Source organism: Caloenas nicobarica, chromosome 2, assembly GCF_036013445.1.
Source record: "Caloenas nicobarica isolate bCalNic1 chromosome 2, bCalNic1.hap1, whole genome shotgun sequence".
NCBI classification, from domain to species: Eukaryota; Metazoa; Chordata; class Aves; order Columbiformes; family Columbidae; genus Caloenas; species Caloenas nicobarica.
In genome coordinates this window covers 74,487,587-74,512,799 of record NC_088246.1, presented here as the reverse complement: position 1 = coordinate 74,512,799, position 25,213 = coordinate 74,487,587, and the positions used below count along the sequence as shown (strand labels likewise).

General features: G+C 48.1%; 1 protein-coding gene across 4 annotated transcripts in view; it reads left to right on the top strand.

The window, feature by feature from the left end:
- The first annotated feature begins 462 nt into the window (after positions 1-462).
- Positions 463-25,213, top strand: part of RREB1 (ras responsive element binding protein 1) — a 126,831-nt gene continuing 102,080 nt past the window's right edge. For 3 of the 4 annotated variants that reach the window (XM_065628931.1, XM_065628932.1, XM_065628936.1), the window contains exon 1: positions 463-725. In XM_065628931.1, the coding sequence (XP_065485003.1) occupies positions 686-725 (40 nt within the window). In that variant the 5' untranslated portion in view covers positions 463-685. Of the gene's footprint in view, positions 726-1,264; positions 1,488-25,213 lie in introns of those variants that run through there. The other variant, XM_065628933.1, reaches the window with a different exon arrangement.

Here is a 25,213-nt window from a genome sequence, read left to right as displayed (position 1 = left end):
CCGGCTCCGGATGCGCTCCAGCGCCGGGCGCGCTGCGCGGCCGGGCACAGCCGCCGGCCGCCCGGGGGGGGGGACACCCGGACACCCGGTGGGGAGCGCGGCCGCCGAGGCCCGCCCGGCGGAGCGGCGGGAGGGCGCCGGGCGCCGCGTGGCACCTGGTGGCTGCCCCCCCGCTCCCCCCTCCCGGTTCGGGACATCCCGCTGCTGCGCTGCCGGCGGCGGGGGCCGGTGCGCGGCGGGGCGGGCGAAAGAGGGGGGGGGGAGGTAAAGTTGTGCCGAGTTCTCTCCTTAGAGGCGCCCCTCCCTCCCCGCGACGAGGGCGAGATAGAGATGCTGTTTGCAACAGGCGGCTGCTGCCGCTGCTGCCGCCGCGGTAGCGCGTCCCCGGGAGAGGAGCCCGAGCGACACGTGATGTGTCTCCTTATCAGGGTGCGCGGGGCAGCGCGGGGGCGGGCAGGGGGCGGGGGCGCCCGCGGAGCGCGGCGCGGCGGGGTCCCTAACCGTGCCCATCTCTCCCCTCCAGGGAGGCGCGGAGGACGGGAAGTTAGCGCGGAGTTGATGAACTTTGCACATCCACAGAAACGCCATTTTGATTCCTTTTTCCGGAACAAGTTTGCAGCTCCCTCCCGTGCGCGCTCCCCCCGCGGCGCGCCCCCGCGCCCCCCCGGCGGCCCATCCTCCCGGCATGTCGCGGCGCAAGCAGCCCAGCCCCAGCAAAGTCCGGCGTAAGTACCGCGGCGCTGCTCGGCCGCCGCGCTCCCTCACAAAGGGCAGGAGCGTGCCTTAACTCCGGAGGGATTTTTTTTTTTTCTTCTTAAGGGAGGGGGGAGAAAGAAAGAGGAGGAAAAATAAACTTCTGGGAGGGGGCAGGCGCCGGGGTCAGGACGTTGCAGCGTGTCGGCTGGTCGTGCGACTTGTTTAAAAAATGAAATGCTTGTTAGGGGGGGAGGAAAAAGTTTCCTTTTAAAAAAAAAAGAGGAGGAAAAAAAGTTTGGCTGGCAGCGGTGGAGATGATGATGAGTTCGTGCAGCCTCCCTCTTCCCTTCCCCCGCTCCTCCCTCTCCTCTCCTCCCTCCGCGGCTCCTGTTTTTTTTTTTTTTTTTTTTTTTTTTCCCCTTCCCTGTTGCAGACTTTCTACCAACCAGCAGCACCAGCCGCGGCGTTTTGCCTTCAGGACCTGATGCTCATCCATATTAAACCGTCTGAGCTCAGGAATCCGGCCAGATCATCCCCCCCCTCCTGCTGCAAAGTTTATTTTTAACCAGCCACCGCCACAATTTGGATGGGGCTGCGAGGAAGCAACATCTTCTAGCCCGGCTCGCCCCCGTCTCCCGAGCCCGCAGCCGCTTGCCTTTTAACTTTTCCTTCGGGCTTATTTTCCTGCCGGCGGTGGTGGCGGGTCCCGCGGCGGCCCCTGCCCGGTTTTCCCGGCCGGGAGGGCCGCGCCGGAGCTGGGAAGTTGGGATGAAGGCGCCCCTTCTTCGCAGGTAGAGCCGGCTTGCGCCGCGCATCTCTCCGCTGACTTTCCGCCCCCCCCCCCGTCCTCCCCCCGGCGGGGCCGACCGGCCGTGCCTGCCCTTGGCACCCCGGTACCTTTCCCCTCTCCTCTCTCCCCTTCTTCTTTATTTTATTTTTTCCCCTTTCCTTTCCTTTCTCCACCTACCCCCGCCCCGGGTAGGGACGTGCGTGTCCTTTCCCGTGCCGGCCTGCGCGGCGGTGGGGGGGGAAGCCAGGCCGGGGGGGGGGAGGGGGGCTGCGCTGCCCCCCACGGGTCCCCCCCGTCCCGCTGCCTTTGTGCGGTGCCAGGGACACATCCCTGCGCGGCGGGGCCAGCGGCGGGCACGGACGCCCGGGCGGCGTCACCACTACAGGAAGGAGCTGGGCAGCATCCGAGGTGGGGGGGGGGGCGGGGAACGGGGGGTCCGTGGCCGCCTTCGCCCCTTTCACCCCCCATCTCGGCGCGGGGGAGCGGTGGACACCCCCCTGCAGCGGCGGTGTTTGGGGTGAAAACAAAGTTTCGGGCCGCCAGCGGCGCGGTGCCCGCTGCGGATGGGAGCCGGCCGCGACCCGTCTCTCAGGCGACTGCGCTCCCCATCGCCGTTGCTACGGGCCGGGACCCCCCCCCGGCGGCTCCGCGGGGCCGCGGTGAGGATGCGAGGCAGATCCTCCCGCCCAGTCATCATGCACGGGGCTGGCCTCTTCTTCCCCCCCTTCCCCATCCTCCGGCGGTGCGGGGGGCGCGGGCCGGGCCGGGCGCGGTTCTTGTTGGGCAGAGCCGGGTCGGGCCGGGGAGCGCGGCGCGCCGAGATGCTGCAACTTTTTTTTTTTTTCAGCAGAGGAGGGAGGGCGGTGGATTGAACTTTGTCATGTCGCAGATAAGTTTCCTCTGGCTTCTTCTCCCTGCACTTCTCCCCCGCCTCCCCTCCGCACGCACGCTGGCCTTCTTTTTTTTTTTTTTTTTTTCCCCCCTGCCTTTTTTTTTTTTTTTTAAACTTTTTTCCCCGGTCTCCAATATCTTCGCCTGCTCGGCATCCTCGCCAGGTTGCGCAGGAGGAGAGGGCTTCTCCTGGCTCAGCACATTTCCCAGCTCGGCTGCGTGCCCCGCGGAGGCCCCGGCACCTCCGCGCCTCGCCGCCCTCCCACGGCCGCGCCGGGTGTCCGGCCCGGAGCTGATGCTCTGGTCCTGCCCGCCGAGGAGCCAGCATCCTGCTTAGGAACCACTGGAATGATTTCTGGAGGGGGAAACACAACCGTCCAGTTTTAATCCCGACTCCCTGTTTCGCCCGTCTTCTGTTGTAGATAAGATTAAGTGTGGTTACCTATTTGAGAAAGCAGTTAAACGTCTAGTTCAGTGTGATTTGGGGGCAGTGGTGTAGGAGAGACAGCAGATGCAGTTGATGTTTCTTGCTGTTCCAACACAGACTCCAGCCCTGTGCCTTGGAAAAAAAATTGCTTATTAACAACAGGAGCAGTTGCTAAATAATGCCGTCTTGTCACCCTTGCAGCACACAGTAGACAGCTGTTATGATGGCTGAAGTTTTTTCGTTGAGGTCTGTCGTTTTGACACAAGCACCGAGTTTTGTTACCGCAGTTCCTGTTTTCCACAGGGTCAGCGTGCGTGAAAGGGATGCAGTGACTCAGGGTCAGGCCAGCCATATTTGTTTTAGGTTTTAATTTTCTCTTTGAAGACTTAAGGGTATATAGTCTTTTCTTGGTGTGCCTGCATAATGCCTATTAGCCTTAACGGGAGTTGGGTACATCCAGGGAAGAATAGGCCTTTTGTTTGTTAGAAACCCAGAAACAGCATGAATCCATCATCCAATCAATCAGAGGACCAGGGCTCTCCCTCACCTGCCGGCAAGGACACATCCAGCCTCCTCTCTTGCTACAGGGCAGCTGTGCCCTGCTCAGTGCGGCCTCTTCTGCTCCCTCACCTTCCTCCTCCTCCTCCTGGCAGCTGTATTTGGAACTGACTTCGTATTGTGTAGTTGGAAAAACACCATCCTTAAAGTACAATCAAGTAAACTTTTCTTCTGCTCTAATTTCCCATGCAGCTTCTAGTTGTCAAACTGTTGTTTGTCCACCAGTAATGCCAAGTTATGTAGCCACCCTTACACATTTCTTTTAATAACTAATGACCCTGAAGAATATATATATTTGGCTTGATATTAAGATAGAATGTAACAAGATGTTTGCTGACTGTTTTCTGTTTTTTTGTTTGTTCATTGGTGTTGTGGTTTTGTTTGTTTTTCTTTCTTTTTTTTTTTTTTTTCACCCGGACCTGGATGTTTCAAGCTTTATTTGCTTGCAGATTTCAGTGTAGTGAAACATCTTATTCTGACTCAGCTCACCCAGGTTGTATGCCCATTCTTAATGCTTGACAATATTCAGTGACCCTCTGACCACATGGCTTTTCTTTTTGGTTCTGAGCATCAGGAGATTCTTGAAGTTTCAAAACTGGGAATGTCATCTGTTAGTAATATCGATAATCTCGTTTGGTACCAAAGGCAAGTGCAGTGTTTCCCAAGGCATACAAACACTGACTTTGGTAGTGCTTTTCTCAGTCCTTAAGGATTTTATCACTTTGCCTGCGTTGAAGTCACACTGCAATCATAAGAGTAGCTTGACTTTAGCCTGTGAAAGTTTCTTCTTAAGCAGAAATAGTTTGTATTGCTCTCAGTGGGATTTCTAATTTAAATAAAAACTGTTCATGTACTTACATTGCATAGATTAAAAACATATAGATAAATCCCTTTGGTTATGTTCATTATCCCTTGTAAAAGTAGGTGGTGCTTAGAAGGTCATAGGATAAGTGTTGCTAAGCAGCTAAACAGAAGGATGCTAAAATTAACCTGAGTGTTTTTGTAAGGGATTCACTTTTTAAGAGGCAATACTTTTTATTGACTTAAAATACTATTTTTGATAGTAAAACATATGAAAAAAAATTACTTAGATGCATGAATAAAGCTTTCCAGGGGACTGTGTCGAGTCTTCAAGTTAACCACATACAGGAGTAATTCTACCCTTCCCCAGTATGCCTAAATTTTACCAGCATTGGGCTCTTGATTTGTGCCCTTTGCAAATGTCCTTGCAGAGTTATCTGTTGCTCCAGGAGCATCTGATGTATGTTGGATAGCAGCCTGTAGGGACGGTCTTGGGAAAAAAGAAACTGCAAAGGTTCCCCAGGAACAGGCAGAAAACAAGTAAATCCTGTTAGTCTGAAATCTATGCATGTGCAGAAAAAGCCCCTTTTAACTTTTTGATGAATGATGTCTATGTTTGGAAATCTGTGTTTTAGGTGTACACTCTTAAAACATGTGAAATCATGTTTTCTTCTTGCAGTGCAATAAAGGCTGTTTTAAAATGAGTGTATTATTGGCCATGTTACTGGACCAGTTTGAAACGGCTGCCTTGAGGATGTGGTAGCTTCTTTCTTGGGAGATAATTGTCTGTAGAGGAGGATGGTAGTGCTGCTTTTGGTTCCCATGAAGGTAGTGAGAATGCCTGTTGCTCTGTATCTTTCTTTTACGTCCTTTCTGAGTTCAAGCAAGACAGTCAGTCATGGGATTACAGCTTTAAAATATGCTTTTTCAAGAGTATTCTGCAGCTTGGAAAGGGGCCAGGAACTGCTTCGTGTTCTTTTGAGTACAGCTTCATTGTGGATGGAGTACTCAGGTACCCTGCAGCTTTGCTGGGAAGTGTCTCGAGGAGCTGATGTAAACTTTGAGGGTGAGAAGAACTCGCTTTCTGAGACCATGCAACAGCTTGCTTCTTATTTTGGGGTGGGAGATCTGAGTTGCCAAGTGGTTGTCCAGCCATTAAAGCAGGTTTTCTTTGGAGAGGTGTATGGAGAATCCTTTCTCTGTGTGTGTTGTTTGTGGTTTGTTTTTTTGTTTCATTTGTGTTTGTTCGTTTGGTTTAGTATCCTACATAAACCGGCACCTACGGGAGCTGCAGCTCCCCCCACCCCCATTTAGAAGCATCTTTATAGGCAGTGATTTCAAAGGCAAGACTTAAGGTATCTTTGGAAATGCCGTGCCTGTGATACACTGGAAAGTTAGCTGTTTGTGTGGAGCCAGCAAGGGCTTGAAACTTGCAGAACTTTGCCAGGCTAGGTTTGGTTATCAGCGTTTGATTACAAATGAAACTAGGTGAGGTTGGCTGAGGTGGGAAGTGCTGGCTCTGTTCTGGGGTACTTCTGAACAGGAATTTCAGGAGCATTGGCTCTTTGTTCTTCCTCAGTGCAAGAAATCTGATGATGGCTTATCTTTGATGTCTGCCAGTCATGATGTTTTTCCCACCTGAAGGTGTTCCCTCTACCCCACCCTGCCCCTCTGTTTTGAATAGCAACATTTGAGGGCTAGTGACTTAGAAGAGCACCAGTATCAGAGCATCTTGTCCCCCCTCCCTCAGCATTTTACTCAGAACAGGGTGACAAAAGCTATATAGAGTTCGTGCTAATGCCTTATTATGTACAAATAGTTGCCAGCTGGGGCATATGCTGTGGACTCCTGTTGAGTGGCGTGTTTGTGTTGTGCTAGAAAAGGGTCAGGACAAGGAAAAAGGGCCTGGACTAAAGGAAGAAGAGCCACTTGAAGAAGGGACACTTGGCTCGTGGCTGTGCTGATGTTAAACCTGTTAGAGCAGCCTATTGCAGTCAGAAGGGAATTGTCCTGATGTAACTGAGCACTGCCCGGACCTGTGCTTCCTTTAGAAACAACACAGGCGTTCTGGTGTATCCTGCTTTTTTTTTTTTTTTTTTTTAATAGTGGTATTTCAGCTTTCAGGTTGGCCAGCCTAGCAATCAATAAAGGTGGTTGCCTTTGAATAGGTGCTTTACACAAAAGAAGTAGTTGGTGGGTGGAGACTGTTTATTCAGAGTGATTCAACTAAGTAAGGCCAAGAGAATCTGAATACCTCTTTAAAGATGTAGAGAAAGGCAGCTGTTTTAGCAGGATTCACCTGCAGAGTCCCAGCCATCCACAGAGGTGCTACAGCAAAGGAGAAGAAAAGCTGTCAAAATCCCCCAGGGGCGTTGTTAGGCTCCTGAACTGAAGTAGGGATTCCAAGGACCATTAGAGAGGGAGGCCTTTCAGGCCATGATTACCTCCCTCATCTCCTTTGCCGATCTTCCCATAAGAAACGTGGAATGCAGCTTTCAAATTCCACTGTTTTCCTGCACCTAACTTTCCTGAGCAAAAATATTTTGTGTTTAATCTTATTTAATTATTTACTTATTTGATCTAGGATTTCGGGAGATCTTTTTCGTTTTGGAGACGACGTTCCCTCATCCTAGTGTCTGAAGTTTCTTTGAAGATCCATTTCCATGAGGGATGCTATTTGTGTAGAGCTCTCAAAAAGTGTGGGAGAACTGCTTGCACACAGTGGCCAAGTGACTTCCCAGTGTAATTTCTGTCAGCTTTGGAAAATGGAATTTTGACTTTTAAGTCACTCTGGGTAAAATGTATGTTAAGCATCTTAGACATTTTCTATGCTGGTGTGCCCGAGTGACTTGCTGATTTGGTTCTAAAACATAAATGTATTTTGTGGTTAATAGTGGAAGTGTCAGCCTCTGATACATATAAGACTTTTCCACATGTCATCTCCTGGTGGATGTTTTAGCAGGTGTTAGCATGTGCTTTCTTGAAACAGCACAAATGTACTTGTAGGTGTTTCAAGCACGTGTGGCCAATATCATCCATCCTTTGAAAATGGAGGATGATCAGCCGTTGACAAACCTTTTTTTAGTTAGTTTAGGTATGTGCTTCCTTTCTGAACAGAGAGAAGCAAAATGTTCATGTTGAAGTGTAGCTGGCCTTTGCTTTCATCGTGCGTGATTAGCTGGCTTTAACTTGAGCCCTTGTTAGTCCCGTTTCGTACAGCAGGTGATGTCAGTGTTCAGGTGTATCTACCTGGGAGTGCTTTGCTCAGAGCACTTGCATCACAGCAATAAATTCCATTCCCGTGTTCAGGCCACACTCCTTCACACTGCTAACGTTATGGCTTGGGCAAGAGAGAGCTGCCTTGGATTTTGCACCAATAAGCAGCAGTACTTCCTTGTATTTCCTTTACAGGGCAACATCACTTTTAATTTGGACCACTCACAGCTTTGGGTGGGGGAAAGAGCCTAGTTTAAGTTCCTCTTTTTGTTACACAAAATGCACTTTCTTCATTTAATTGAGTTCATGATGTCTCATTGCTCTTAGTGTTTGCAGAACATGAGAAGCAGCCAGGACATGAATACCTGCATGCTGTTCTTCATTTGTGGGTGCATTTTCTTCTGATGTTAATGCAGTCGCCTCTGTATTGATGACAACAGGTGGCTGTGGCGTCTTGTGCATGTGCTTGTCTGCTTGTCCCCTCCTTCTCTGCAAAAGCCTTAAGGTACCCTGAACTGGTGTTCACTTAGGTAACTTGCAGAACAACTCGCATATTTTGCTGTCTATACATCCTGATGCTTTTGGATGGAAGGCCCAGGAAGTGGGAGCATATGCCGTAGAAGCCGGTTGTGGAAGAGATGTGGATGGGTTACTAAGGGCTTCCGCTGGTGAGATTTGACTGTCATTTTCCAGGGGAAGAAGTATGAGTGCAATGACAAGTGCTTTTCTACAGAGATGTAACTTAGGCCTTGTACTTAGTTAGTTTGAAGGGTCTTTTGGTGTGTTTTTCTAACAGCTGCAGGTACCACTTGTTCTTCCTCCCTATCAGATGGCCCAGCCAGGTGTCACTAAGCACATCTTACTACGTTTCTAAGTAAGGTTCAAAACTGTGGTCCTTGGCAGCTTCTGGAACAAGTCTTGGAGCAACTTCCAGCCTTTACAGCAGATAGGTGGCTTTTCCGCATGGTAAGATCTCCTGGAAATCTTTGAACTGTAAGGAACCTGACTCCCCATGTTGCAAAGGGGTAAAGAGGGCTGTATCACAGTGCCTCTATTTCCCTGGCGTAAACTCGGTTTATTGTTGGAAACTGTGTTTTTCTTTAAATAGTGAAGAATTTATTTTCATATCAGTGCTTCCTACAGTTCTCCGTGGGAGAAATCTTCTCCATCCTCTGTCTCCATTCCTCCTTTGTGGCAAATGGCAGTGTCCTTTTGCTGAGTGTGAAGTGGTCACCATGTTCAACCTAAACAGAGGGTGAATTTCTAGGGCTGGGTGAAATGATCTGTACCTTGGAGTGGATGCCAGTTACCTTGGGAGGAAGGCATGCAGATTATAGACTCTGCTGGAAGGAACTGGTAGATTCTGTAAACTCTGCATCCCCGCTACCTGTAGTTCAAGCAGTTCCCAGTCTGTATTTGCAAAGCTTTTTGGAACTTGTAAGCTCTTTAATTCTAGTGACTGGAGATTTTTCCATGGTTCCCTTTTCCCTTGAGAGAAAAAAAAAAAAAAAAGATAGAAATAAATGGTAAAGTTATTCATTTTAAATGCACAAAAGTTAAGGTGTTCACAGAGCAGCTAAGTAGGCCAAGCTGAACACAGATCATGCCCCGGTATGGTTGCTATTATGTGTTTAATAAATCAATAGATGTGTAAATAGTATGTAGAAGTGGAAAACGTGGCTTCATTTGAATCAACAGCAAAATTCTTTCAGGCTTCACTGGACTAAGATTTTATGTGGGGTACATACAGCTGAAAGCTCTTGAGCATTTGTAGCACGAAAGACGCCAGGAAACTTTAAAAAACTGAAACACTAATAGTGTCTTTGTGTTTTTCTGGTGCTTGAAATTCCAACAGATGTAGTTACAAAGTCAGTGCATCTGTTTCAACAGCTTGCTTGATAAACAGCAAACTGAATTTGAGATGTAATAGGCTATTTTGACTAAATTGTCTTCCGTCCTGATTTTGAGCATCGCTGAAACAGTGGGGCCATTGCTGCATCCTTTTTCTAAATCCTAGAGGCTGTACTTCAACTTTCTAGTGTATATTTGCTCTGGTGAATGGGAGGAGTACTTGTACTTCCCAGGCTTGCCCTTCCCTGTAGGAAATGGGGAATGTAGAGAATTCTCCCCGAGGATGGATCTGGGGCAGGGATGGCTCCTGTGTGTTTGGGGCCAGAGTTTTTATTTACACCATTGCGTAACTCTTAATCTCCATAGGAGAAGATGTGGGTTAGTAGATTTGCAGTGCCACAGACTTGCCTGTGGCTGTGGTCTGCCTGATAGCTGACGTGTGCTAGTATTGCATAGGAGATGTACTGATGCCTGCCTGGGGTTGTCCTGGAGTATTGGGTGACCCTGTGCAGAAGGATCTGCTGTTGCCTGACTTTTGGCCTCGTGCATTGGCAGCCTCTCTCGTGCCTGCACTGCCTGAATTGTCTGACTTTTCAGTAAATGTTTCCCTTTGTGTGCTCACTGTCTTTTTCAAAACGATTGCTCAAAAGTATTTGGGCCAAAAATGATTTACAGTGGACAAGAATATGCCAGCAGCCTGTGCGAATTGCACGCTATAGTTACTGTCCCAGCTAGTGATTCAAACAGAGCTGGACAACCCAGTAGCACAGATGTGGATTATGAAAGTCCAGACCACTGATTTAAAAATTTCCAGTATTTCTGTTAATGAATGTTTATACGAGCTGCCTAGTCTGAAGACCCAAGAAACGAGCTGGTGGTGGTCGTCTTTGTTTAATTCCCAGTATACAGATGCCAAGTGTTATGCTTTGATTTCCTCCACTGTAAACTCTTTGGGGCAGGGATCAGCATTCAATTACCAAGTTTTGAAAAGCCACCTAACACGTTGTGGAACTGACCTGCTCGGCACTACCTCAGTATAAATGTTTAATTATAACTATCTTCTTACCTGATAGCAGAGCCTTTCCAGATATCAAGGTTGAGGCATGCTGGGAACCTGTGCTACTGCTGCTGAGGTGTCTGCGTATAAACAGCTTTGGTTGCAAGGCAGAATTTGGGCAGCTGTCATAAATGCCTAATTTGCACACGAGGGATGGATTTTTTTTTTTTTTTTTTCCGTAGGCAGTATAGGTGCGAGTATATACACGTGTTCAGGTATCCACATCTGGTTGATTAGTTTAGAAGCAAATACACTCCTAGCTTTAATACATGTTTTAAAGCATCACAATCAGACCATGTCCTTCTCTCTCCCTTTTGCTTTCGGTCTGTATGTAAAAATGGCAAATATCAAGGTTCTGAAACTTAGACATTAGAAGAAGAAACTGGGAATAGAAAGATGTCACCCCCCCTCAATACGTCACCTTCCCAAGGCTGAAATGAAGTGCAATTGCTGGCTCTTGCCTTTCACAGAATAATCTACTTCTCTTGCCTTGAGTGACTTGTGTTGTAGCTTTAAACTGAATTCTTAAATCATCCGAACAGTGATCTATGTATCATTTGTTATGTTTATACAACACGAAAGCATACGGAGTAATGGAAACATCTAGAAATTAGACCTCCACAGAAGACTCCCATTTTAATCGGGTTACTTACGTAGATTGAACCAGCCCAAATTTAAAACACGTGGGCTCACGTACTAAACTAGTTGCATTTTCAGCACTCCAGGAGTCCGTCTGGGAGTTTATCGGTGTGTTGTCAGTAGCCTGTTCCAGCCAGCTTTGTAGGAGCAGTTTGGTGTTACTAAGGTTGGAATAAGCTGATGTCAGATTTTTGTCCACAGTGCATAGCAAGCAGAGGTCAAACACTTGTACAGCCGGTGATACTATGACTTGTTAAGAATGTACGCAGCAGGTCGCTTTTCAAAACATCTTTTGAAAAGCAGCCTGTGAGAGCGGTGCCATGTAGAAGAGACGTGCATCTTCCTCTGGCATCAGCAAATGGATGCATCCTATCGCATTGGACTGCTGAGCGTGTTTAGTCATGTTACTGTAATAAGCTCTGGGAACAGGAATGGTTCTGCCCTGCCGCGCTTCGGGAAGATTTGAATGACTTTGACTGGTTTGTTACAGGGAAACTCCTGTTCCTATGTGCTGCTTTTGTGCTGGGTACAGCAAAGGAAGGGGTCGAGTTTGTTTCTTGGCTAAATGGGGGTTTCTTTGCAGTTTAGGATTGCTAACATTACATAAATTCTTATCCCTTAGAAGAGGTGAAATTAAAAAAAAAATCATAAGTGACTCGCAGAATTGCCAGTGTGTCTGGTGCTGACAGTATACAGATCTGCTTGGTTTTGAGACTCCTCTTCGCCCAGGCAAACTGAGTATTAGGGACCCTTCTCTTGCTTCTAGCCGTAGCCTTCAGGCATCCCTATTTCTCCTGCCCCGGTGAATCATCCTACAACATACGCAGATGTACATTTTAAATGTGCTGTGGTAGGGGTTACTGTCTTTATACTTTTCTTTTTGTCTTAACACAGCTTAGCCTGATGGCTCTCAGGGTGTTTTGTAAATTTGCTGGGGGGTGTGTGTGTGTATGTCAGAGGGAAGTCTAGATCACGCCAAGACCTGATCCTGCAGACACTTTAAACACAGATATAATTCTACTTAAGTAGGTTGTCCCATTTAAGTCAAAATACTGGCATGGGTGAAGTTAAGGGAAGTGTTTCAAGACTGGGGCCTGCGTTTAACTTTCAGAAAAAGTATCCCTGACACAAGCCAGAATCTTTAACCCGTGTGAGCTGCAGCTTCAAACTCATCTCACTGACTTCAGTTCCTGACCTACTTGAGCAGGTATTGCTCAGCCCCAGCACGTGTCGCAGGTCTTGTGGCCCGAGAAGAGCTGGCTTTGAAGAGAGACTGCAAGAAACGTGGCCGTGAACCCAGACTCCTTCGACGTGCAGTGTCTGCAAGAGTTAAAGGAAAGCACTCCAGCAGCTCATGTGCTCTCTCCAGTGTGTGCATACTTTCCTAATCTTGACATGGGGTCTGAGCTGCAGGCTCCGAGGGTGTACGTGAAGTTGGCTTGGCTGTCACCTCTTCACTCCCCGCGTCTGGCTGCGGCTCAGCACGGGGATGCTCCCTGCCACCGGGGTTACCAGCTGCAGACAGCCAGCTGCCTAAAACCCGTGCCCGTGGGGCTGGCTGGGCCCAAAGGTGCCCTGGTGCACCCCACCTGCCCTGGCCGTGTTTCCTGCGCTTGCCGGGAGCACCGGAGGGAAGAAGAAGTGCTGCATCTGGAAGATGTCTCGCACCCGCCTTGCGCTCTCGAGTTGGTCTGGGTGAGCTTTCTGCTGCTCTGCTATCATCATTTGGCTGGAGAACAGCTGCCTCCGAGGATGGGTCTGCTTTAAAATAGGGGAACAGCTGTACGGAGCGGGGCCTGCGGGCCCGTCTCCGATGCTGGCAGGCCATCCCCACACATGGGGAGAGGGAGGACAGAGCACATGCTTTTTTTTTTCCTCCTCTAGGTGACAAAGTCCTAAGGGCGACTTGGGCCTCGGCTGTTCAGGAATTAAAACTACAGTTCCTTCACCCCACAGCACGCTGTCAAAAAAATTGCTAAGCGTTTCTGACCAGAGGCTGGAAATAAAAGCCACCTTTTCTTTTTTATTTTTTTTATTTTTTTTTTTTCGCTTAGGTTCCCTTGTAAAAGCTGCCAGTGGCCACCTCGCCCCACCCTGCAGACGTGTGGGCGGGAGAGGGGGTAGCCGGCAGGAGGGAACATCACCAAAAAGGCAGAGCGGCTTGGCTCTCAGCCACACACAGGAGCAGGAACAGCTGCCTGGATGGCCCCCGGAGCCTCACTGATGTCAGCCTAACCAGTGCTCCTTAAAATGCCGCACCGCGTGTAGGGGGACGAGGGGGAGCAGGGCTGGGAGCAGGTTTAAAGGAGTAAACAGTATGCAAAAGGACCCCCGTCATTCTTTTTTCTCTCCCCTCTTCAAAACAGACCTCCGATTTTATAGGAATGGGAAGGTTTTGGATGAGCCAGTGAGAGTTAGGAGAAATTTATAAAAGTAGAACAAGTTACTGAAAGCAAGGAGCAGAAAGAATACATGTTGTAAAATTTGTGTGTGTCTGCAGTGTGTCTGTTTGCTTGGTTTTTTTCCCTTTTGAGAGGAGTGTGGCTAGGAACAGTTTGGTGCTGTTGGATAAATCTGCCAGTGCCATTCCCTTCTCTCTCCCCTATGTTGTCTCTGAGAACCTGTCACACTGTGACAGATCATACTGTCAAACATCATACTGTGTTTGGAAAGCGTCTGGCTTGCCTTGGGATGCCGTACAAAATACGGCAGGATGTGGCATCCTGCGGGGAGCACGTCATGTGTGCTCACTTGGCCTCCTGCGCTTGCTTGAGCAGAGGAAGGGAATGCACATCAGAACACAGTTGTTCGCAGCTCCTTTCCACTGCCCTGTGTTGTTCCAGAGAGAATGGCGCTTTGCATTACCCATGGTGTTTACTGAAGCTGTCTTTTCCTCCTGCGTTGATACCAAGGGTCCCTGATGGCAAGAGCCTCTGCGTGCTTAAGGGCAGTGGGGCTGTCTGACCTCCATGACCTGGGATGCACAGTGTAAAATTACCCTCTGAATTACCAAACTGAATGAGTGCGAGTTCCTCTCGAGCCTGAGATCGCTTCTTCCGATATAGTAGTTAATACAGTACTTTCCGAAAGGTGCGAGAGAATCTGACGTGTAGCTGGAAGTGCTGAGGGAAGAGGACACCAGCTTTTCCAGAACTGTGCAGCTCAATCACAGAACGAGGTTGAACTGGCCATGAAACTGGATTCCAGGGTGACGTGGTGATTGCAGTCTCCACTGGCTTTGCTTCTTCCCACAGCTGGGGAGTTGATTTTCCCAGTAGGCCTGTGCCAGCAGAGTCCTGCTGCTAGTCTTGTGGTGTTACCCCAACACAGAAGTCGTGCTTGAATTGCTTGCAAGCGGTATGCGGTGCACAAACCTAGGCAACAGGGGCAAGCCAGCCTCTCCGGGTTTGTTGCAAAGCTGAATTTGCAAAATGCTGTCACCATCAACGCCAGTGTAATAATAAGTTGCAGAGATTCCGTCTTGAAAACCGTCGTAATACAGGCGTTTGAGGAGGAGGGTGTTCTGCTCTTGTATAAGGCTCTTGCTTTTTGTCAACTCCGGTTGACTTCACAGGTCCGGTTAACATTTCCTACATCGTTCCAGAATTCCTGTAGTAATTAGCAAAAATGACACAGGGTCACAGCAGTCGTATGGGATCAAGTAAGCATCTCTTCATGTTCTTTTCAATTGGGACAGTGGCATGAAGAATTTATTTACTGAAGGTCATAGAAAGAGACAGTAACAGAGGCAGCAAAAGAACCCAAATGCCCTAAATCCAGTCCTCTGTCTTCACTATTAGCTCATGCTTCGTGACTAGGCAGATGAACCCACATAAAAACCTTGGTTCACAAACAGATGACATTCAAGTACTACCAGCATTGTAAAATATGGCTGGGGCTAATATATTTGCTGACTTTCATCTTGAGTGCCTGGTGGAACACCTGTAAGTATTTACATTTTAACATGAGCTTTTGTGCTTGTGAAAGCCGACAGTTTGACAGCAATGACCTCTCGCACAAAAGCCTGAATAAGTGATGAACTTCTAACAAATCCATGACCTGAACTCTGCTGGATGCGTATTGAAGGCGACAAGTTAATATGGCTTGTGGCAGTCCCAGCAAGAGGTCTGGCTCTGTGCTGGACTCTTCTGCTGGAGGTGGTCCACAGACGTGCCTCTCACCACCATCCCTGCCCAAAGGCCTGGGAGTAAGTGTGGCTGTACTCACTGCCTAGGTGAGGGCCCCAGGAAAATGTTTGCTGCAGAAAGGACTTCAGTTTTTCTGGAGGTTTCTCATCCTGCTGCTCTGCTCTGACCCTGGGCGAAGGGCTTGGTCTGTGTTGCAGAGAAGGCAGAAGCACGGATGTGTCCCTCCCCTCCCAGGCGGTGCACTCTGCTTAAATTGAAGCGAGTGGTAGTTAAAACGTCAATTATGGGCGGCTGTGGAGTCGGACACTGCTGCAAGCGCGGTAACCCCTGGCCGTCAGACAGGGAAGACAGCTGTGGTATGGTCATCTCTAAAATCACCCTGACCTGAATCACGCTGGAGCTGCGGCACTGGGGATGTTTCCTCAGGACTGCCCTGTCCTGGAATGAGCAGTTCCTGGTACGTGCTTGTCCAGTGAAACGTGGATTTGGAGCAGGGAATGCCTCTTCAAGCTGACAGAAAGGCCTCTGGATCTGTGGCGGAAGGTTTTTTTAGTCCTGTGGAGTAAGTCATACTGCATTTTTTGCCTGCAAAACTGAAAACTAGAGGGAGTCCTACTTATGTCTTAATATTAGGTCAGACCAAAAGCCCATCTAGCCCAGGATGCTGGTCAATGTGGACTTATCCAAACAGAATATGGCAAAAGGCCACCTGTTAATGATGCTTTCCTAGTATAATCTTCCAGCAATCTGCAGCTTCTGGAGTCTCTTGAGCCAAAGTGCTTTCATATGGGTTCAGTATTTAGGATCAACAGTCCTTTTTCCTGAGCTTGTCCAGCGGCTTTTTGAACCTGTACAGACACTCAACGTGGTGGTGAGTTTTGCAGTTTAATTATGTGCTTTGTTGGAGGGGAGGTGAAAAAACCAACCTTCTAAACTTGCGATTTGATGCTCCCACTTGATACCATTTAGGACTTGTACTGTGGGAAATGGTGAGTAATCATTCACCACTGACCTTCTCCATGCCTTTCTGGATTTTGTGAATCTCTGCTGTATCACCTCTGTGGCCTTCCCTGCAGGTTGGAGTCCTGATCTAAGTACTGGTTACTATGCAGAAGCTGTTCCATGGGTTTGATTACGTTGTTCACTGAACACTTGTTAAAGCTACGGTTTTCCTTGTTAGCATCTATCACAGGCACATGCCAAAAGTACTTCATTTGCCTACATATTTATTGCTGTAAGACATATACTTGGACTGGCTTAAAGATTTCCAGGTGCTGCCAGGATTCTCCTCTTCAGCAGCTTTTTTGGGAAACTTTCTCAGTGTTGGCAGCTTATAGGCAGAAGATGCTGATTGGTGAGGGCGTTTGCAGGTCTGGCTCAGTTACTTGTATCCAAATTGCTTGAGAACTGCTTGTTTAAAGGGTGCTTTGCTCTCTGCCTTCTTTCCCAAAACCACTACCAGTTTCTAAGAGCAGTGTCTCTGTATCCTTCCACTTCATATTTTTTTACCCCTTCAGGGCAGCCTGAAGTGCGCCCATCATACCTAAAACCTTAGTGAATGCAACTCCGGGGGTATTTTTTTGAGCTCCACCCCAACAAAGTTATACTGCCCACAAAAAGGTTTGCCCACTTCTCCTCATCCAAATGCTAGACTGCTTATATGGGATGATAACTAAGATTCACTCATCTGTCTGGTCTCTGCAGGTATCAGAAGAATTGGTTTGAGGTCCTTAAATAAAATGTTTATTGATGTAAGTCTATTCTGTTCCCATCCCCTTTTTTTGATAGTCTGCCAACCCACTTGTCCACCTGTAGGACTGCTCCGTGTTGCTGGGCTTGGAGATTTTAATTTTTGCAGCCAAAAGAATTTTGCTTTGGTACTAACCATACCGCTAGTATTTACTTACGTTGGATTGCTCCCAGGGTGCTTTACAAATCAGTGCCTACAATGCTACTGAAATGCAGCCGCTTCTGAAGTGGAAAGTGAGAAAGGAGAGGTTTAGATCAGGTCGTGCTAACCCCTTTCTTTCTCTGTGTAAAGTGCTGCACATTCTTCGGTACTGACATAGCTTAAAAAGGAACCTTGACTTTTAATGCCGTCCCTTAACCTGCCTACCAAATGATGCACGCTACCTGATTTGTATTTAGCTGGTGAAAAACTATATTCTAACTTGCCAGAACTGGGGACTTAGTTGCAAAGGGTGATGGTAGCAATTTCAAACCTTTTAGTAAAGAAAGCCCTTCACTGTGAGAACTCAGCTTTATCTAGGTTACTTATTCCCCTTATTAAGCCCCTCAGGATTGATGAAGTATAGTGGCCTTTGGAGAAACAAGCCCTGTTCATTGTGCTGTACTGATTTATAATCTTTCGGTGTTGCTGTGTATAAAACCATTCTAATAAGCTGTTCAGCACTTACTGCTGCACTCTGTGGGCTCTGTGAATTATATAATGTTTGGAAGTAGCCAGCGTATCTGTTTGGAGAAATGAGGCATGGGCTGATCCTTTTAAACTATGAAGTTGCGGTTGTAGTTCTGACTGTTGAATTCGAGGCTCGTCTTGTATTGCTCTGCTGCTGCTCTACATATTTAGTGTCCTAAATTTAAATTTAGTATCTTAAAGGCCACGCGAGGACCAGGGAATGGAGCCCTAGCATGGCATATGCTTTGCAAGCGTCTCTCTGCTCCTGGGTATTAGATCAGGAAAACGTAAAAGCTAACATAAAGTCATTGCGTATGTGTAAGCATGAGGACACATTTATGTTGCTTTAATTAGAAGTAATTTCTTAGCTGCTTTTTTCTTTCTTAGGGTACATATCCTAAATATTGAAGGTCTTAGATATCTTAAAGGTATGTCCTGCAGTGCTAGGCCAAGAAGCTGGTAAGGACCTTTTGTATTTGTCCCCCCTGCCTTTCGAATATTCAGTTTCGGCTGGATCAGTTCTCTAATCGGACTTGCAGTGCAGCTGATTTAGTTGTGCTGGTGCAAGGAGGCAATGGTGAAAACACAGCAGAGGAGGACAGGACCTCTGATGCAGTGCAGATAGGACAGATTTTAAAAGCCCATGCAACCATCATTAAAAAGACTCGTGCTAAAACCATCAAAGCCATCACGTCTTTTTAGTGAAGCAGGGGTGTGCTGCTGACCCAGCATAAGGGGCCAGAAGAAGAAGTGGAAGAAGCAAGTGACGTGCCGTTTTGCCAGTTTATCTTTGCAGGTGCCTCAAATCAACCTCGGATGAAACAGGAGGCATTGCTTGCTAGCATGGATCCTGGAATCCATGCTGTAGTGTTGCTGGGCTGATTAATTCCTGCACAGGGAGCCTAATCCAAGCTCTGCTCCATCGGTGGGGGGTCATTAGCAGTGTCTGTTGTATCTGTCCTCGTATATAGGAACTGCATCTGCTCTCTTGTTCGGCTTAGGATGTTTGCCGGCTTGGGGTTGCGATGTTAAAAAAACCAGCACAGCCTTTTATTTCGTTTGTTTGTTTTGAAGATGCTTCATTTTTAACTGGTATATTCTTATCTGCATTCTGGCTTCCAGCTTCATTGAAGGCAAGAGTGAGCGTCCACTCCATGGCTACTATCAGTTCATGGGTATCTTTGTACCATGATGCCAGTAACTGTACTGAAAGAGTGGCAGGCTCACAGAGTCATTTTACCCAACAACCCTTTTGCTTTTCCCACTTGCCCCCATCTTTCAGGTACATTGTGGTGTTTACCTTTTAAGGTTGTATTTTAACACCACTTGTATTTAACACTTTCCCCCCCGACACCACTTCAAGGCAAGTATTCTTCCAGGTATGTGACTACAAACAATGCAAAGGAAAAAAATCTCAATGGAGATCTGTACGTGATGTTTGTTATCTCTTTGAAGCTACCTTTTTCTTAAGAGACTTCTGATATTTAGGTATTTCCACCCAGCTTCCCCCTTTCTGGTGTGTCTTTGCCCAGATAACTAAACAAATTCATAATGATGTTGAATTAGTGACTTCAGAATGGTTTCCTTGGCAACCTAAATATGCATTTGACATCATAGAATGAAGAGGCAGTTTATAGCAAAACCAGCTTAAGGAGGGAGTTTTGGTTTTGTTTTTCATAATTTGTTTACCCCCTCACCTTTAGCAGTTCATTCCTGTTGTTGTACTATAACTTACCTCATCTTCAGAGATGCACATACAAGGGTTTGTGGAGTTTCTCTGTGAGTCTTATCTCTAAAATGATCTAGGTAGCCAGTGCTTTTTCTGTCTTTCAACAGTCACACCTCACCAACTTCTGTTTTGGTCACTAAAGGAGAAACAAACTGTAGGATTTCCCTGGCATGGGAATGAGCAGCTGGAGGAGGGGGAAGAGCTTCTGGAGAGTTGTTGACCCTCACTGCAAGCAGCACAAAACTACACTCTTTCTTTTTTTTTGTCAAGAGGCTTGATAGTTTCAGCTGTGATGATAGTCTCGTCTTCCCACCTTACCACAGGTTCTCTGTCCCCTCTCTTGACGCGAATCTCTTCACTGCATTAGCCATGCAAAAATTCCGATGCTTCTGTAAATCAGGTCTCCTTTAGTTGTTCTTTCTGCTCTCAAATTAATTTCTGTCTTAAGAAAGTATCTTTCTTAATTACGTTTGAGATTGTGTAAGGAGATCATGTTTCATCATGCAAGACTGTGGTCCAGGCTTTGTTCTGGTTGAACTGGTACAAATCTGGTGCAACTTTGCCAGTGTTGGTGCAGCATCTTTTGTGGAAGGAGCTAGTTTGTGTGTTCAGGAGCAGCGTATCAATCAGTGCATAGGGATACCAGCTTAAAGAAAATAATAGTGAAGAATGATGCAGCTTTTACTGGAATGCTCAGACTTCTGTTAGAAGATATGGAACTAAACTAAAATCCTAAGGGCCAAGTATGTACAGTAACTGCAACAGCACGTTTCCAATAAAATTGTCTGTTGCAAATGAACACGGACTGTGAAGGGCCTTTATGGCATCTGCACACTTGATACAGGCTCTGTCAGTGGTTATCGTCAGTTATAATAGTCCATTTGCTTTTAAATTTCTGAAGTTATTTTTTATAACTGTTTGGGGGAGTAGCATGTAAAACAGGGCAGCATGTAGAAATCTAAAACTCCAGCCAAAAGACACCTCCTTTTTGTGTCTATGTGTTGCAGCTGTCTATCTCTTGGCAGCAGGCAGCCTGTGTAGAATGTGAGGTTTTAGCGCAGAAGCGTGGAAGAGTGAATTCAGGAGTCCTGAAATATTCTTCTTTTCTGGGGAATTTCAGTCCTCACCATTACTTAGTTATTTGGAGACTATTTGTAGGTTTGTGGGGCGTTTTTGTTGCTGTTGTTTGCTTGCATTTGTTGTTTGTTTTTCCTTTCAGTAACTCCTTATATTCACAATATGATAAGCTGAGACAGGCTGTTAATTCTTAAAATTTCTCCATTATTCTACAATTTAGTAATCAGATGAATTGGAGTCAGTTGCACGGATACCCAGCTGGGAGGAAATACAAAAAAAAGCGTGTGTGTATTTTTTTATGGGGAGGAGAGGAGGAAAGGGGAGATTTCGGTTTTTCACTGTGAAATGGACTTTTGTATAAGCCAAATAAATAACATTTTGTTTTAGGGCTGTCGGCACAGGACATGTTGTTTCTGCACGAACTATGGACAGCATCATGACACCTAGGACATAGTTAGACTGTTTTAATCTCCCTGCATTACACCTGGAAAGGCAGAGGATTTTGTGAAATGAGCCAGTGTAGAAGCTTCCCTCCAGCAGCTCCACACTAGGAGTATTTGCATTTTGGAGTAAAGTAGAAGCACACTTGTGAACCATGCAGGCAAAGTGACAAGGGAAAGGTGTAATAATACATTGTGAGGCTTTCCATTAAAACCTATTTTTTAAAAAAATATCTTGTGCATTCAGTTACCCAGGTGGTGTCAGATTGGAGGGTGGAAACCATGTCCTTAGGGCTCTGAGAAGCGGGATTCGGGTGATGACCTCTATCTCCCTCGCAGACTAAATCCTTGCGTTTTGCCTGGGCTTTTCATTATTCAGGCCTGGTCTGGGGTACAGTTTTCTTTTCAGCTGAGACATTTTGTGCTGCTGTAGTTGCATCCGCTCTAGGCATGTGGAGAAAGCCGGCGCGGGCAGTTTCGTATGCCAGTACTTCTGCTGCCTCGCTGGCACGGGGCTGGGAATTTCTGACTGAAAAAGGTATGGTTAAGTCGTTCGGATTTTGTGTGCATGGATGAAGCCTGACTTTTTGCTCCATAAAAAAGCCTGAACCTTTCCGAAGCGTCTGTAAGTTTTAGCGTACAAAGGCTGTGTGGTGCGATGAAGGGCGAAGGGGGCGATGAAGCTGGTGAGGGGCCTGGAGCACAAGTCTGATGAGGAGCAGCTGAGGGAGCTGGGGCTGTTCGGCCTGGAGAAAAGGAGGCTGAGGGGAGACCTGATCGCTGTCTGCAACTGCCTGAAAGGAGGTTGTAGCATGGAGGGGGTTGGTCTCTTCTCCCAAGTAGCAAGAGATAGGACAAGAGGAAACGGCCTCAAGTTGTGCCAGGGGAGGTTCAGATTGGCTATTAGGAAAAAATTCTTAATGGAAGAGGTTGCCGGGCATTGGAACAGGCTGCCCAGGGAAGTGGTGGAGTCACCATCCCTGGAGGTGTTTAAAAGGCGTTTAGACAAAGTTCTTAGGGACACGGTTTAGTGCTAGAGTTAGGTTATGGTTGGACTCTGTGATCCTGAGGGTCTCTTCCAACTGAAATGATTCTGTGATTCAGCAGGTTTCGATTTTGTGGTGGTTGTTGTTCCTAACTTTTCGGACGGCTTTTAAGGCCTTGCTCTTCGGGAGGCTGGTGTTAAAAGGGGTGGAAATCATCCCGGGGAGAGGAAAAAGGACAGGCTAACCTTGGCACCTGGGGCCTGGCTATTATGTTGCGCTTCCTCTGCGGGGCGGCGCGGGGCCGCCCGGAGCCCGGTTCTCACAGCAAATGGAGGAAGTTGCTCTGGCAGAGAAGCGGCGCTTCGGGATCTCCTCTCGCCCTTGGGGGTGGGGATGGGGCAGGGTGGTGAAAGGGGAGTTACACAAAGCACCCGAGGCGGGGCGGGGGGGGGGAAATAATAAAAATAAATAAAAAGTACAGCCAAACCAACAGCCTCGATCCCTCAGCTACGTGCAAAGTTCGACAAACTTTTCGGCAAAGCGAATGCTCCGGGGAAGGGCTCGGGGCGCAGAGATTGTTTTGCACCCGGGGAAGGTACCACGGGAAGGAGCCGGGGAAAGGATGGAGCGGGGCGGCCGCTCGGCTCTCCCTGGTTGCTGACTAAACAGTCGTGTCAGCTGGCAGTCGGCACGGCCTGGGGATTTGCGATAGAGCTCCTGGAGGGTGGGGGTGGCTGTGCCGGGGGGGGAAGGGCCGGCCCGGCCGCGGCAACTGCTGCTCCTGCCGCTCGGGGCGGGGGCGCCGCGGCCCGACCCCGGGAAGCTGCCGCGGGGGTGTCCGCCGGCCCTGCTCGTTTAAGCGTCGGTGCGGTGCCTCCAGTGGCCACCCTGACCGGCTGCAAGGAGAGTGTTCCAGTCTGGCTGGTACCCGTGCCTTCCTCGCCTGCTGAGTCAGGGCCCTGCTCTGCCAAAATAGCCCAGGACCCGTTGCTGGGGTGCGAGGGGTACACTCGCTCCCGTCCCAACTTGGCGCCGCTTGCAGATGCTGAGGGAGGAAGAGGGCGGCTCTGAGGGTTTGTCCCTGTGCCCGGCTCTGGCTGGAGCTCACGGGGAGGGGGCGAAGTGCAGGGGCACCCGCAGCCCCCGGCACTGTCCGTGCTGCTCGTCTGCCACAGGTACAGGCTTCCCGTGCAAGCACAGCCCGGCGCTGTTAGAAAGTTAGAAAGACAGTGGGATTCTGGCTGCTGCTCAAGTTCAGCGTTTCCTTTCTTGGCCTTGAAGGCAGATGGAGCCCAGGGTTAGCCCTTGCACGGAGCAGGAGGCGTTAGTAATGATCCTTTCAGGTCCGTGATGTTCAAATCCTATTTTTCTGTTCTTCTTGTTTTGTTTTCCATAAATCGTATGCTGTAAAGTTGGAACAGCCTTGGAACAGCTGCGGCTTTTCACCTGTATGCTTCGCTCCCCTCCACCCCCCATTAGCAGCAAGTGAAGGGTGGGTTGCATGTGAATCACCTCCATACCTATTTCGTTTCTGCTGTCCCAGCAGTGAAAGACAGAAAAGGACCCTGCCCTGACAGGCAAAAAGGGTGTGTGTCTCAGTTGTTTGAGGTCAACTGAGTTAGCTGAACACAATTAAAGAAAAAAAAAAACCCAGCAGCACTCACTCTCTTGATGCTCCTTAAGGTACAGCCTGCCGTGTCCAAAGCCTAGTTTGTGGCTGTGCGAGACCATTTAATGTGTTAACCTGCATCTTAATGAACATTAAGATAGATTTTTAGTAGTGTTAATCTGACTCAACTGAGCTACCATGGTTGTAGTCATGAGTGAGCCTGTCTAGCCCACATGGACAAGCTTGCTGAAGGCTTTAGTTAGCAGGACAGCACCAGTCAGTGTTTCTAATGGCCTAATTAAGATGATTTTTTAATTTTTTTTTTCCCAAAGGTGAGTGTGCTATGAAAGATGAGCAGAGGCTGTAGAAAAATGTTTGTATTGTGTTGTGGAAATCTACAGATCTCGCCCAGGAGTTGCTTTGGTGTGCCTTTGTGCAGCTCTCATCACCGCAGTGCAGCTCTCCGCTGGGTGTGTTGTGCCTGGCACTCCTGCGCGGCACACCTGGGTGCTGCGTTATGCACGAGTCAAATGGTAGCGTGATTTCACAGGGCCTCGCCATCCTTTGCTGAGCGGCCTCACGGTTGAGCTGGACAGCTGGGCGTCTCTCGGTTTGTTCTCAATGATGTAGGTGTCTGCTAGCTGGTGTGGGAAGGTTATAGAGCGCTAAAGGGTCCGAGTGATGCCTCGGTGTCTGTTCTGCTTTAAACACTCCACTTGCAGCTGGCCACAAAAGCAAGTGCCTTGTGAGGGGGTGTTAAAATCAATAAAACCTTTTGGGCCCCTCATCATAAGGAGGGCATTGAAATACTAGAGAGAGTGCAGAGAAGGGCGACAAAGCTGGTGAGGGGCCTGGAGCACAAGTCTGATGAGGAACAGCTGAGGGAACTGGGGCTGTTCAGCCTGGAGAAAAGGGGGCTGAGGGGAGACCTGATCGCTGTCTGCAACTACCTGAAAGGAGGGTGTATCATGGAGGGGGTTGGTCTCTTTTCCCAAGTGGCAAGTGATAGGACAAGAGGAAATGGCCTCAAGTTGCATGAGGGGAGGTTTAGATTGGGCATTAGGAAAATATTCTTCACGGAAAGGGTTGTCAGGCATTGGAACAGGCTGCCCAGGGAAGTGGTGGAGTTGCCATCCCCGGAGGTGTTTAAAGGGCTTTTAGACGAAGTTCTTAGGGACATTGTTTAGTGCCAGAGTTAGATTAGGTTATGGTTGGACTCTGTGATCCTGAGGGACGATTGAGGGATGATTTTATGATTCTATGATCGGCTTTTTTCCCTACTCGTTGTAGGTAAAAAGGCTTTCTTGATGGTGAGGGGTTTTTTTGAGCAGAGGAAAACGTCTCCAGGAGATAGGAAGCCACTCAGAAGATGTACATCTCATGGTTTTTAAAGCAGTCAGGGTGTCCATGCCTCTACAAAAATTGAATTAGTTTAAAAGAAGAGGGGTGTGTAACTGCTTGAGTGCTTAGACATAGGACCTGAAATGCTGAATAACCACAGTTCTCGCTAACTTCACAAGGAACGCTTCTGGAAGCGGCTCTTGATGCGTTGGGTACAAAGCACTACAAGTGCGGGTAAACAGTTCTTTAAAATATTTTGGCACAGTGAGAAAGCTTCAGTGAGTGCTACTTGGAGGCTGAACACTTGACTTTTCGTGGATAAGATCAGTTTAAATAGGTGCGTTTTTCTTCCTTCTGTGTGTACGAGAGAGGGGAACAGGAGGGCAAGTAAAAAAATCAGAGGAAAAGACCTTGTTGCTGACTTGGGAGTCTTGTTTGACCTTCTGAGCCCTGTGCACTTGTCTGTGGTTTCCAGCCAAAGGCTCTCGCTCCGAGAGCGCCTTGCTTCTCGTGCTGAACTATTTTTTGACGCACTGAA